General features: G+C 42.5%; 1 protein-coding gene across 1 annotated transcript; it reads left to right on the top strand.

Annotated features, from left to right (window-relative positions):
* The first annotated feature begins 2095 nt into the window (after positions 1-2095).
* On the top strand, positions 2096-8840 carry LOC131252634 (protein NRT1/ PTR FAMILY 8.1-like). The gene is made up of 5 exons (XM_058253283.1): positions 2096-2255; positions 4129-4382; positions 4688-4905; positions 6036-6586; positions 7896-8840. Exons 2-5 carry the CDS (start codon positions 4196-4198, stop codon positions 8728-8730), a joined length of 1791 nt encoding a protein of 596 aa, XP_058109266.1. The 5' UTR covers positions 2096-2255; positions 4129-4195; the 3' UTR covers positions 8731-8840.
* Positions 8841-14818: the final 5978 nt, after the last annotated feature.

Genomic DNA, 14818 nt, shown 5'->3' with positions numbered 1-14818 from the left:
TTTGGTATCATTTACTTAAATGATGTGATAAAACGTATGGACAGCTTGGATAATACACATACATCCAAAATGGGCCCCACAGAATTTACTAAGTACGCAATAGCGTACTGAGTTGCGCAGTACGCAATCCGCTTCCATTTCACACTCAAAAAGGGTGTGTTTCTCGGTGGCCCACTCAGATTTGTCGTGGACGATCAGGACAGGGCATTAGACATCGCATATGTGATATTTTTGTGGGTGAGGACTCCGGACCGACTAACTAGTGAGAATTGTGAGTGGATGGCTCTTGGTTGAAAATCTGGCAGGATGGATGATCCTATCCATCAATTTTCATTCTGGACAATCATTTGAAGGTCACCATCTAGGGAACAGGTTGGTCATCTGGAACCATCCATGGTTAGAACCCACTAGATGGACGGTCTAGATCCAACATCCATTCGGGGCCCACTCAAGTAGATGGGCTATTTTGGTCCGTAGTGCCGAACAAATTCAATTGTAATTTACCGTCCGACTAGCTTTTAGGTACCAACATGTCAATTGCATATGCTATCAGAGCCATCCAAAATATGGGCCCCACAATGAAGAAGACTGGCACAAAAGATTAAGGTCGATCGACTCATAGTTGGGTACAACGGTGGAAAACGATGGAAGACCGCAATTTTATTCAATTTATGTGTCCGTCGAAACTGACTGGTGGATCAATCTGTTATTTCCATCAAGTGATCTTTGTGGTGGGGTCCACCGTTTGGACGTGTTGGATGTTGTAAATGCCTAATCTGTTGGAATTTTTACACTAGTTGCATTTTAAGAGGTCTTATGCTTAATTTTAGATGATGTTGGTCACATGAGTTTTAGATCGGACTGTCCTGTGAATCCAAGAGAATATGAGGTGAATCTCATGATAGACGGGTTGGATTTTATGTAGACATCACGGTGGGCCCCACACATGGAGTTGTACTATAAGCTATTCTACAAACGTTGGAGAAGAACCGGCCTCATGTTCCCATGGAAACGGATTGGCTACTCCCCCTGACACTAGCCCCGTGGCTGGTGGTCGGTGCTCTGTGGGCCCCACCACGATGTATGTATTTCATCCATTACGTTCATCCATTTTTAAAGATCATTTTAGTATTTATTCCAAAACTTAGAGGTATATAGATCTCAGGTGGACCACACCACATGAAAATAATAGTGATTGGATATCCATCATTAAAATCCTCCTAAGGCCCACTGTACTGTTTATTTGACATCCAATATGTTTATTAGGTTATACAGGCCCAGATGAAGGGTAAAAACAAAAATCATCTCGATCCAAAACTTTTATGGCCCCAAAATATTTTTAATGGTTGACGCTCATTCAAAACTATTTCCTGTAACGTGGTCCATTTAAGATTTGGATATATCTAATTTTTGGTCTCATGCCTTAAAATTATCTTTAAAAATATATGGACGGCATGGATGAAACACATACATCATGGTGGGGCCCACATAGCACCGACCACCAGCCATTGGCTGGTGTCAGGGGGAGTAGCCAATCCGTTCCCTGTTCCCATGAAGTGTGGGACTTAGTCAAAAGCTATCTCTAACTCTATTCACACTAGTCAAACGGAATTAACCATGGATTTGTAGGTTCCATGGTTTTAAGGCCCACCAAATTGACGGTTGTAATCGACCCATCTGATCTGATCTGTGCATAATGCGGGACACCGTTCGACCAAAGATCAGGGCCATCAGACCAGTTTATTTATAATGCGGGCACCGTCCGCAATTCCTTTCCACCGTCCATTGTTTTATTAAAAGTGTGCCGGTATGATGAACCAACCGGTCTCGATTTTCGTACCGGACCATATGAACTATGGGCCCACCTAATGCTTGGCTCAGATATCCCACGAACATGCCAGGTAAGAACGTGTCAAACGTGTAATGGTGCATGTGTGTGGAGCAAACCTCCAAATATAGGGACAAAAGGGTACCATCATGCCCTTCTATATTTAATAATATACATGGCAGAGCATTTTAGAAGTTACGGCCTTAATCCCATCGAACGTGACAGGTGGGCCACACCCAGTGCTTTTCACGTACTATATATAAAATGAGAGGGAAGGGATCATGAAGCCCACGCCTCATACTGTCCAAACATACAATAGAATCTCCTTTCATTTCTATCCTTCCTTTCTCTCCTTCCCTTCCATCAGAAGCTTTCCTTGGGTGGTCACGTGTAATCCGACGGTTGTGATGACTCTTTGAAGAAACAGGTGAGAATTTAGGATTCTTGTTCCCTTTTTACGGTCCAAAATAGCTTTAAAACATAACAAATCGATCGCCGTGATCAGATCGATCATAGCCGTCCAGGCTTGTTAGATGAACGTTAAACGTGTTCTGTTGGTCCATGTTGGGGCCCCTTAATTGGACGGCTTTGATTATCTAATGGGGTGACTTTATGATCATGTGCAATCCACGGAGGTTGCCTCTTATCATATGGTCGGACACGATCGTAGATGGTCTCTGGATCATTTTGACAGCCCTTTTGATGTGGCCGCACGTGTCACGCATGCCATATCAGAACTGCCCATCAGGTGGGCCACAGTGTATGACCCCACTCAGCCGTCCATTTGTTTGGTAAACTGTCACACCTGATGAGTCGTGGAACAGCCTGAAATTTGGACCACCGTAGCTGTCTATATGAAGTTTGCTAGAGTACATCCCAAGGCATTGATATAGAATATGAGGTCATGTTTTGGTGATCCAGACCGTTTAAATGATGGGCCTCTCAACTTAGATGGAGTATGCTCTCAGATTCTAATATTTAACACTCTGATCATTCAACATTTTTTACTTTGAATATCGACCGTCCACTTAACTGTTGTTTTGCGGGCCATTTAGGATCTTCTAATCTTGAAGATTTTCACGCCGGTAACCTTCATCCGTGCATGTTCTCAGATCAACAGATTGGATCTCCGTTCATTTTTTTCATCTTTGTGAAGCTTTGTCGAGTTTCATCTGAGTTAGAACGAGTTCTGCCGACTGAGTCACTGTCTTCTCTTTTTCTTGAGTCTAGACCTGAGTCGTGACCAAGCCAAGGATTTGCCACTTGTCCGAGTCTGATTCAATTCGTTTGAGTTGACTCAGCCACTGAGTCAGCATTGAAAATATGGGGTGACTTGGCCGAGAGCCAAACGAGTCGGTCCTGAGTCACTGAGTCTTTAGACCTTGCTTGAGTCCCGAGTAGAGCTGGGCATTGAGTCGAGTTGGACCGAGTTAGGGCTGACGTACCAACTCAACTGGTTTTGAAATAGGCCTGATCGAACTCGACCCGACTCGGTAACGAGTCCAGCATGGCTGACCCGATCCGAGTTCGGGTCTGGCCTAGACTATTCCGAACTGAGTCCAATGCAGTCACAAGTACCGAGTCAGGTTAGGTGCAATGGATATATATCCACGAGCTAAAATCACAACTCAAAACCTAGATTCACTTGCCAGAATTGCAACCTCTCCATCAATTCAAAACCTAGTTACACACACACACACACACATGTGTCTGAGTTTAGTCGGTCCCGAGTTGGATTTCGAGTCAAGTCAAGTTACCGTGTGACTCGAACTCGACTCGGTTTGAGTTCGGATCGGATGAAGTCAACTCGATTCAGATCGACTCTCCCACTTGGTTCGGATTGAGTCGAATCTGAACGAGTCAGACGAGTCGAGTTTGCCGAGGTAAGTCGTACTGCGCCCAGCTCTAATCCTGAGAAACCGGTCCAAAGTGGATCAACCACCCACCAAACAGTTGTTATGAAAAATTGGGTTATGTTGATCCAAGCCGTTGATATGATGGGCCGCATTGTGGATGGTTCGTGCACACCCAAAGTCCCCCAACCCAGAAACTCGTAACATTTCCATCGGTGACCAGAAAATACAGTGACAATCACCACATTCATGATGATGGCTAGGATCTTCCAGTCAGGGAAATTTTTAATAAACTCATCATATCAACGGTTTGGATTGCTGCTTGGCCGGATGTTTCTTCTGCATTACAGTGATCAGTGATTGATACTCATCAATACCAGGCTTCACATGATGAAATGTTATGTGCTTGCATTCAACTAGTACTGATTTTAGTAATCCAAATTGCAGAAATTGCAGGTGAATACTCAAAATAACACTACAACCCACACAGGAATAGCTCTTTCACAAGAGATCGATGGAAGAAAACAGTAATGGCCACACGAAAGATGGGCCGCCTTCTGTAGACAATGATATCTACACGAAAAATGGCCTGCCTTCCATAGACAACGATATCTACACGAAAGATGGGACGGTGGATCTTCATAACAAGCCTGTGATCAGGAGCAAGACTGGGAACTGGATAGCCTGTCCATTCATCCTCGGTAAGGACGCGTTTGGATGCCCAATTGAACTGAATTGCAATTCATCCAATTTCATTATAGAGGAAATGACCAAAGTGAGATTGAAAGAAATTCAGTTAAGTGATGACAACCAAACCCCAAATCACAATTTGAATTTGAAAATACAGCAACTGAAATTTCAGTCATCTACTCTTTATTGAATTGAATAAATGTAAGTGAATTCAAGCAAACATTCAAACATAGCCTAACTTTCATCCATTGAAATCTAATTCCTAATCATTTGAGATCTTATAATGGAAAGGAGTGTAATATCACATATACTGCAGGAAATGAATTCTGTGAAAGGCTTGCATACTACGGCGTAAACTCCAATCTGGTGAATTATCTTGAGGGTAATTTCAACCAGGGCACCACTACAGCAGCGAACAATGTTACGAACTGGGCTGGAACATGCTACATTACACCATTGATCGGAGCGTTTGTGGCTGATGCCTACTTGGGAAGATATTGGACGATTGCCACTTTCTCAACCATCTATGTTTTTGTAAGATCTCACATTTGATGAACTGAGACAAGTCGATCGAATCAAGATTCAGATAAACTCAAATTAGGTTTCTCTAAAAACTCATTCAACTTGCTATGCTGGAAGTATTTAAATAGATAGAGTACTCAATTGAGTTCCGAGTCAATTCGGTCTCAACTCATCTTCCAGTTGCTGGAGTAGCTTCAAGTTTTTAAGTTCTTGAATATGCTAGCTAAGCTTAAAGGTTAATGTTCATCATGATTGGGCTGTTGAGTTAGTGGGCTGAGTTTGAACATGGATAGTTGCTAGCATTTTGAGTAACATATCCTTTTTTCTTTTTTTTTATTCTTTTTTTATGTAGAGCAGGTCACAGACACTTTTATGTCCAAGTTGGACTAGAGAAGGCTCGTTCGGAGGTCAAAGTGATCCGGACCGTCAGAACTTTAAAACAAGTGTATTTTGCAAATCAGAATGAGTTATTCAACTTACCATATATGATTTTGGGTAGGAGAAGCTACTTTAGCTACCCAACTTGGGTTGCCTAGCAAATTATTCTTTTAAGTTTCATTTTTATTATTTATAGTAAGTTTCTTTAAACTTTAGGAGTTGTGTCCAATATGAAAAGTGTTTAGAAAAATTAGGAGAACAACATGATAAGCCAAATAAGACACTATTTTTTTTGCTGAAAACCATGAAGTTTAGTAGTAATCATGACCGTTTATAAATAGAAAGATTACTATTTATATTAAATCATGAATTTGGTCCGGTAGGAATCATGACCATATATAAATAATAAGTTTACCATTTATGGTAAGTTACGAATTTTAGTGAGTTTGATTCTGTAACTTGGTTTGGTATCACAATTTAAAGGATTGTAATTTTTATTTTTATTTTTTTATTTCTACTTTTAAAAATTTTTCACTCTTGTATTGGAGATATCTTTATGAGGATTCCGGAGACGTCGATTCAGATTAGTTATCCCTAGAGGAAGACGATGATCGAGGTCATTAATTAGGTCTATCCCTGCGTCATTTTCAAACACTAGTAAAGGGGCTAAACAGTTCACGGTGGCCCACCAAATCAACAGTCCTGATCACCATAGGCAAGTATAATTCCTCAAGCTCATATAGCATGTTTTCGATTGAATGCAGGGGATGACGTTATTAACATTGTCGGCTACCGTCAACGGACTAAAACCGTCTTGCCATGACAAGGTTTGCCACCCGACGACGAATGAAAAGGTAGTATTCTATGTGGCAATCTACATCATCGCACTCGGGACCGGTGGAATCAAGCCATGTGTATCATCCTTTGGGGCAGACCAGTTCGACGACTCAGATGAGTCTGAGAAGAAAAGGAAGAGCTCTTTCTTCAACTGGTTCTACCTCTCTATCAATGTCGGCGCACTCATTGCAGGGTCCGTTTTGGTGTGGATACAGATGAATAAAGGGTGGGGATTGGGGTTTGGAATTCCGGCGGTAGCGATGGCAATTGCAGTCATTAGCTTCTTCTCCGGAACCCGGTTGTACCGCCACCAGAAACCTGGTGGAAGCCCATTAACAAGGATTTTTCAGGTCATGGTTGCATCTTTTAGGAAATTTCAGGTGGAAGTGCCTGCAGATAAAGCTCTTCTGTATGAGAATGCAGATGAGGAGTCTTTAATTAAAGGAAGTAGAAAGCTCGATCATACCGAACAGTTCAGGTAAGGTTAATGGAAATCGTGGGGTCCATCCAGGCCTGATCATTCATCAGTGGGCCAATGGTAGTTTGTTTTGAGATGGATTATGTTCTTCCTGCAGTGAAACAAACAAGTAACAGTATCTCTGCATTGGATTGAAGTATGTCTGGAAAAGTGAAGGTAGGCCAGGATGGCTCGGGCCCACCACACGGTTGTGTCATGTGTGTGGGACGTGCATGTCATCCATCAGGTTGTGGCACTCCTGCGTTTTGGATCAGGGGCACCTGATGGACGGTATGGATATTATATAAACAACACGGTGGGCCCTACAGAGTGCTGTTGTTGTACCCGTTGCGTACAGCCGCTGGTTGTAGAGGATTCTGGTCTGTAATTTTAATGGCGCTGCCACTAGCCAGGTGGCTAGTGGTCGGTGCTCTGTGGGCCCCACCATGATTTGTATGTTTTATCTACGCCGTCCATCCATTTTTTTATATCATTTTAGGGCTTGATCCCAGAAATGGGAGAGATCTAAAACTCAGGTGGACCACACCACCGGAAAACAGTAGTGATTGAATTTCCACTGTTAAGAACATCCTAGGGCCCAATGTAATGTTTATTTGACATCCAACCTGTTGATTATATCTTCCAGAACGGGATGAAGGGGGGAAAAATATCAGCTTGATTTAAAACTTTCGTGGCCCCAAGAAGTTTTTAATGGTAGGCGTTCAATTAAAACTGTGTGGTCCACTTGAGATTAGGTTCTACCTCATTCTTAGTTTCATAACTTAAAATGATCTTTAAAAAAAATGGATGGATGGCATCAATGAAATATATAAATCATGGTTCTACCTCATTCTTAATTCTACCTTACATTTCTCACTCCTCGAAACCTATAAATCCTTTTAGAAACTTTAGAACCTTTTTAGAAACCTTACAATGCCTTAAAATGCTTTACAGTCCAATATACATCTATTTATGTAAGTTTAGAAAGAAACCAAAATGGAATATGAAGAAAATCCGTAAAATCTGCATTTCTGCAGAAAATCTACATAAATGACATCGAGCAATCTTCGATGTCATCGAAGAATGACAAAATATGTCCGCAACAAGAGGCAGAGATTCAAAAATAACTCGATGGCATCAATTGGCTTCGACGTCATTGAACTGACTTCGATGACATCGAAGCCTATTCAATGTCATCCAACGGTGAAAGTCAAATTTAAGACATCTGACAACAACATAATTCTAGTACTGAACAAGGTTTAAACTATGGTCCTATAACTGTACATGATCCTTCCTGCCCCATCTTAACCACCATCATCTAACGGTGCAGATTCTTTGACAAGGCAGCCGTTGTAACCGGAACCGACGACATCAAAACCCCAATCAATCCATGGAAGCTTTGCACCGTAACCCAAGTCGAAGAACTCAAATCCATCATACGCCTACTCCCCATATGGGCCAGCGGCATCATTTTCGCCACCGTCTACAGTCAAATGAGCACCATGTTCGTTCTTCAAGGCAATAAGATGGACCCCAGCATGGGACCCCACTTCGAAATCCCCTCAGCATCTCTCTCCATCTTCGACACCATCGCCGTTATCTTCTGGGTTCCAATCTACGACAGACTCATAATCCCTATCGCTCGCCGTTATACCGGTCATGTTCGTGGCTTCACTCAGTTACAACGGATGGGAATTGGTCTCATCATTTCAATCTTCTCTATGGTAGCTGGAGGTATTTTAGAACTCGTAAGGTTACGTATGGTGAGGAGAAATAACTACTACGATTTGAAATATGTACCGTTATCGATATTCTGGCAAGTTCCTCAGTATTTCATTGTGGGAGCTGCTGAAGTTTTTACTTTCATTGGTCAGCTTGAGTTCTTTTATGATCAAGCACCTGATGCGATGAGGAGCATGTGTTCGGCGTTGTCGCTTACCACGGTTGCGCTTGGGAATTATCTGAGTTCGCTGCTTGTTACGATTGTGAAGGATGTGACGACTAGGGATGGGAAGGTTGGATGGTTGCCGGAGAATCTGAATCATGGTCACCTTGACTATTTCTACTGGCTTTTGGCTGTGATGAGTTTGGTGAATTTCTTCATTTACCTCATGATTGCAAGGTGGTATACGTATAAGCGGCCTACTGGGATTGTACATGGGTAGTTGGGAGGAAGGAGTTTTTATGCATTTTGAATTGGGTTTGTGAATTTATGTGTTTTAAGTAGGAAGATTGTACTTATTTTATCCAATATCCAAGTGTTTGTAAATTTTATGAGGTGTTTGAATGTTTGGAATGGTATTTCAAACACAAATTATTAAAGCAATTTCACATTAAGTAGGGTTGTACAACGAGCTCTTTCCATTGGAGCTTGGCTTGTCCGTGCTCTTCTTGAGTTTGAGCTCGATTGAGCTCAAGCTTACCATTGGAGCTTGGCTTGTTTGTCAAACCTTTCGAGTTGAGCTCGAGGTGAACTAGTGGATCGAGCTGAAGCGAGCTTACCTTGAATCAAGTCAAGCCGAGCTAGATCTATCCAAGCCGACCAAGCTTTTCGAGCCGGCTTGGCTCGTGGACAACCCTAACATTAAGGTTGTAATTTGTGCACACAAGTCTCTTTTGTAACTTTGACGTGGTATTGTTGGCTCAAATTCGATTGTTCGTGTGATGTGTATGATGTAAAGCGGGTGACGGACACTTTTATGTCCAAGATGGACTAGAGAAGGCCCGATAAAAGGCCGAAGTCATCAAGACCGTTGGAACCTTAAAACAGGCATATCTCGTAAATCAGAATGAGTTACTCAACGTACCATATATGATTTTGGGGTATGACGAGCTACTTTGGCCAACCAACCTGGCTATGCCAGGTTCCCCATGCCGAATTTGTGAGATTCCATCATATCAACGGTCAAATTCCATGTTTATTTCTGTTTTTACTATTTTTAGTAAGTTTTGGTTTGATTATAACTCTTCATCCGTTGGGTTTAAGAATTGTGTCGAACATGAAAAGTATTTAGAAATTTAGAAGAATAACATGGTTAAGCCACATGGGATACTTACTATAAATAGTAAATTTACTATTTATAGTAAGTTGCGAATTTTATGAAGTTTTAGTTGTAGTTTAATTATGAAATTTATTCCTAGGTTTGTGATGTAGAGCGGGTCGCAGACAATTTCATGGCCAAGATGGATCAGAAAAGGCCCGGTCGACGACAGAAGTGATCCGGACCGTCGGACCTTAAATCGGGCGTATCTCGCAATCCGAAATGAGTTACCTGACGTAAAATATATGATTTTGGGGTAAAACGAGCTACTTTTGGTCGAAAACCTTGCACACTGGAGACATCATGACTATCTATAAATAGTAAGTTTACTATTTATAGTAAGTCACGGATTCTAGGAGTTTTAGTTATAGTTTAATTCTGATTTCTTTCTCATTGCTTGGTACCCCTATTTAAAGGGTTGTGAACTCGTTTTTAGTCATCAATTAATCAATTTCAGATTTCTTAAAATTTATTTCTATTTTTCTGCTTTCTTTCCTTGTGGATTCAAGAAGTCTCTATGAGGAGTCCAGAGAAGCTCCATGGATTCGGAGTAGTTATCCTCATCACATTCATCCTTGCGTCAATTGGTATCAAAGCGAGGATTCCCCTAGGGCCGATGGCAAACAACGAAGGTATAAATCAAAATCCTGTAGACGGTGATTCAGGGATTCGTTATCTTTCGAAAAGAATGGAAGCTTTCCACCGGGAGAGTCAATTGACCATGCAAGGACTGTAGGCAACTCTCGACCGTCTTGCGGATGCACTACTTCCGCCCCGAGCCCTATGCGGTGCTCCACCACCTTTGATTGCTCCACCAACCATGGTTGTTGTACGACGCAACCCCGATTTTCGTAGAACACTACCAGTGACAAACCGTAGGGCTACACCAGATGATTCAAGTTCTAGCGACGAGGACCTTAATGAGGGTTTTGTACGACAACCAATCCATGGCGGTGATCATCTAGATCGTGTTGAAAGAGACTATCGAGGTAAGGCTGAACTTCCTAGTTTTAACGGTTTATTACGTATAGAATATTTTCTCAATTGGCTAGCCGAAGTAGAGAGATATTTTAATTATATGGACGTGCCATATCATAAAAGGGTAAAATTGGTAGCGTTTAAATTAAAATCTGGTACTTTTGCATAGTGAAAATAATTACAACTCTCACGAGCCCTCCAAAACAAGGCGCCCATCTCATCAGCTCCACGGATGAGACGTCTTCTTCGATCACGATTTCTCTACAGTGATTATAAGCAAATATTATTCCAGCAATATCAAAATTGCTGACAATGAAATCGAACCGTCACAGATTATACTAAAGAATTCTAACGATTGGCTACACGAAACGATCTGTCAGAATTTGAGTCACAGAAGGTGGCACGATTTATAGGTAGGTTGCGACCGACCATTCAGGACCGAGTTCAGATGTACCCAGTCGGGACTATGGATGAAGCAGTTCAATTGGCGGGTAGGGCAGAAATAGAACTTGCAAGAGCCCCTGCTTGTCCATATCCTTCAACTCGACTCCCCATAACGGGTCCCACGCAAGATCCAGTGTTGGCACGAGGAAAAAATCCAGTAGAAGAACGTCCTCAACCTCCTACAACCGCAAACCGTGATACGGGGAGTGGCTCATTCAGATCTCAACGTGCAGCACCCACAACAACAGGTCCAAGTAGGATTTCAAATCCTTATGCTTGGTCAAGGTCGAACAATTGTTACTGCTGTGGCCAACTAGGCCACTTATCAAATACTTGTCCTCAACGTCCCGCAGCACACTTGACTATAAACGAAGGGGGCACTGAACATGAGGCCGCAGAAGCAGACCATGGCTTTAATGAACATAAACAAACCACAAAAGAAATAGCAGGTGGAGATGAAGTGACAGGCGAGGATCGTGACAAAGTTCTAGTTGTGAGGCGATTACTGTATGCCCCACGAAAGAAATTACATCAACAGTGACACAATATATTTCGTACTCGGTGTACTGTCAACAGAAAGGTCTGTGATGTAATCATAGACAGTGGTAGTAGCGAGAACATCGTCTCAAGAGTTATGGTAGACAAGTTGCAGCTACCAACGATGAAGCATCCTTCCCCGTAAACAATGCACTATCTCGTTTTCAATTGACAAAAATTATAAGGATCAAATACTTTGTGACGTGGTCAACATGGAAGCTTGTCATATACTACTCGGTCGACCCTAGCAGTCATACCGTGATGTGACCCATCGGGGACGAGATAATGTCTACATATTCGTCAAGGATAGTCAAAAAATAATCATTTCCCATATAGCACCAGAGAACCACCCTGAAGCTTCTAAAGTGGAGGGGAGTTCCCTCTTGACCATTCAGGAATTCATAGAGGAATCCAAGGAAACCGGCGAGATATATGCCGTAGTGGTAAAGGGCGAGGAAGAGGAACCCTCAAACATCCCTCCAAGTTTAAGACTATTGCTAAACAAATTCAAAGAAGTCTGGCCTGAGGATCTACTTGATGGATTGCCCCCCATGAGGGACATCCAACATCACATAGACCTCGTCTCTGGGGTTAGCCTGCCTAACCGCCCTCATTATCGAATGAGTCCGAAGGAGTGTGGGATAATTTAGGGGCAAGTGGAGGAATTGATCCGTAAGGGTCTCTTGAGAGAGATCATAAGCCCATGTGTCGTACCAACATTATTAACGCTAAAAAAAGATGGAAGTTAGTGCATGTGTGTCGACAGTCAGGCAATCAACAAAATTACCATCAAGTATCGGTTCCTGATACCACGGTTGGACGACATGCTCGATATGCTAGAAGGGGCCAAGGTGTTCTCTAAACTAGATCTAAAGAGCGGGTACCATCAGATTCGTATCCGACCCGGTGATGAGTGGAAAATGGCATTCAAGACCAAAGAAGGGTTATATGAGTGGTTGGTTATGCCCTTCGGCATATCAAACTCACCAAGTACTTTTATGCGTCTAATGAATCAAGTTTTAAAACCGTTCACTGGCCGATTTATAGTAGTATATTTTAATGACATGTTGATATATAGCAAGGATAAGGCAGAGCACAGGAAACATCTCAAGTAGGTGTTGCAGGTCCTACAAATTAACAAGTTGTACCTCAACTTGAAGAAGTGTACTTTTTTAACTGACAGCTTATTGTTTCTAGGATTTGTTGTAACATCCACAGGCATTCATGTGGACGATGAAAAGGTGCGAACTATTAGGGAGTGGTCGATCCCGACAAACATTCATGAGGTGAGGAGTTTTCACGGGTTAGCGACCTTCTATCGTCGATTTGTGCGAGATTTTAGCACCATAGTCGCGCCTATAACTGATTGCATGAAAAAAGAACCGTTCCAGTGGACTGATAAAGCTGACAAGAACTTTCATGAGATCAAGCATCATTTGTTTACAACACCGGTCTTACTGCTTCCTAATTTCGACAAATTGTTTGAGGTTGAGTGTGATACTTCATACGTCGGAATTAGGGGAGTATTATCACAGAAAGCCTTCTACTACGAGAAGCTCAGCGAAGCCCGAAAGAAGTGGTCGACTTATGAGCTTGAGTTGTACGCAGCTATTCAGGCGCTGCGACATTGGCGGCATTATCTAATTTAAAGAGAGTTTGTTCTGTATACTGATCATCAAGCATTAAAGTTTATTAATAGTCAGACTAACGTGAATCGTGTGCATGTTAGATGGGTTGCGTTTTTATAAGAATTTACGTTCGTTCTGAAGCACAAGTCAGGACAATAAAATAAGGTGGCTGATGCACTTAGCCGTCATGCATCACTACTTGTTATGATGAGCAATAAGGTGGTCGGCTTCGACTGTCTCAAGGAGCTTTGTGCCGAGGATGAAGACTTTAAAGATTCTTGGGTGAAGTGTCATACAGGACGATTTTCTCTTCAAAGGGAATCGATTGTGCATCCTCCAAAATTCTTTAAGGGAGCAAATTATTTAGGAGTTACATAGAAGTGGCCTCAGTGGACACCTTGGGCGAGACAAGACTCGAGCTTTTGTGGAAGAGCGATATTACTGGCCGTAATTAGTAGGTGATGTAGGAAAAGCCGTACAAAGTTGTCATGTTTGTTAGACCTCCAAGTAGCAATCTCAAAATACGGGCCTCTACACCCCGTTACCTGTGTCTGACGGTCCTCGGGAGGATTTATCAATGGACTTCGTGCTTGGTCTCCCACGAACACAACGCGGTATGGATTCAGTGTTCGTGGTAGTAAATTATTTCTCTAAGATGACACACTTTATCCCATGCAAGAAAACCTTCGATGCAACACAAGTGGCGAATCTATTCTTCAGGGAGGTTGTACGGCTACACGGGGTCCCCAAGACCATTACTTCTAATCGTGACATAAAGTTCATTAGCCACTTTTGGCGGACTTTGTGGACTCGATTCGATACATAACTTCAATTCAGCAGTGCTTACCACCCACAGACTGATGGACAGACCAAAGTTGTGAATTGCATATTGGGAAACCTCCTTTGCTGTATTTCAGGAGAAAAATCGAAGTAGTGAGATTTTGCCTTGTCTCAAGCAAAGTTTGCATTCAACAACATAGTGAACCACTCGACAGAGAAATCACCGTTCCATATTATCTATGGACGAGTGTCTCGCAACATGCTTGACTTGGTCCCTCTGTCCAAGAACCCAGGCACGAGCATTACAACAGAACATATAGCAGACAAGATCATGGGCATCCACGCGGAAGTGCAAACTAAGCTAATGCCTTGAACAAGAAGTATAAGGAATAAGCGGACAAGCACCGGTGACAAAAAGTATTCGAGGTGGGTGACCGCGTTATGGTCCATCTGCGCAAAGAGAGATTTTCGACCGGGACGTACAACAAGTTGAAAAATAAGAAGATTGGACCCGTCCCAATCATTCGAAAGATCAATGACAACGCTTATGTTGTTGATCTTCCAGATGACATGATGATCTCACGAACTGTCAACGTCGCGGACCTGACCGAGTATCATGAACCAGCGCAGGATGAGAACTCGAGGACGAGTTCTTTTGAAGTGGAAGAGACTGATATAGAGCGGGTCACAGACAGTTTCATGGCCAAGATGGATCAGAAAAGGCCCGGTCAACGACAGAAGTGATCCAGACCATCGGACCTTAGATCGGGCATATCTCGCAATCCGGAATGAGTTACCTGACGTAAAATATATGATTTTGGGGTAGAACAAGCTACTTTAGCCAA

Source organism: Magnolia sinica, chromosome 8 (assembly GCF_029962835.1).
Source record: "Magnolia sinica isolate HGM2019 chromosome 8, MsV1, whole genome shotgun sequence".
In the NCBI taxonomy this organism is placed as follows: domain Eukaryota; kingdom Viridiplantae; phylum Streptophyta; class Magnoliopsida; order Magnoliales; family Magnoliaceae; genus Magnolia; species Magnolia sinica.
Note: the sequence above shows the minus strand (reverse complement) of the source record. Positions and strands in the feature narration are given on the sequence as shown.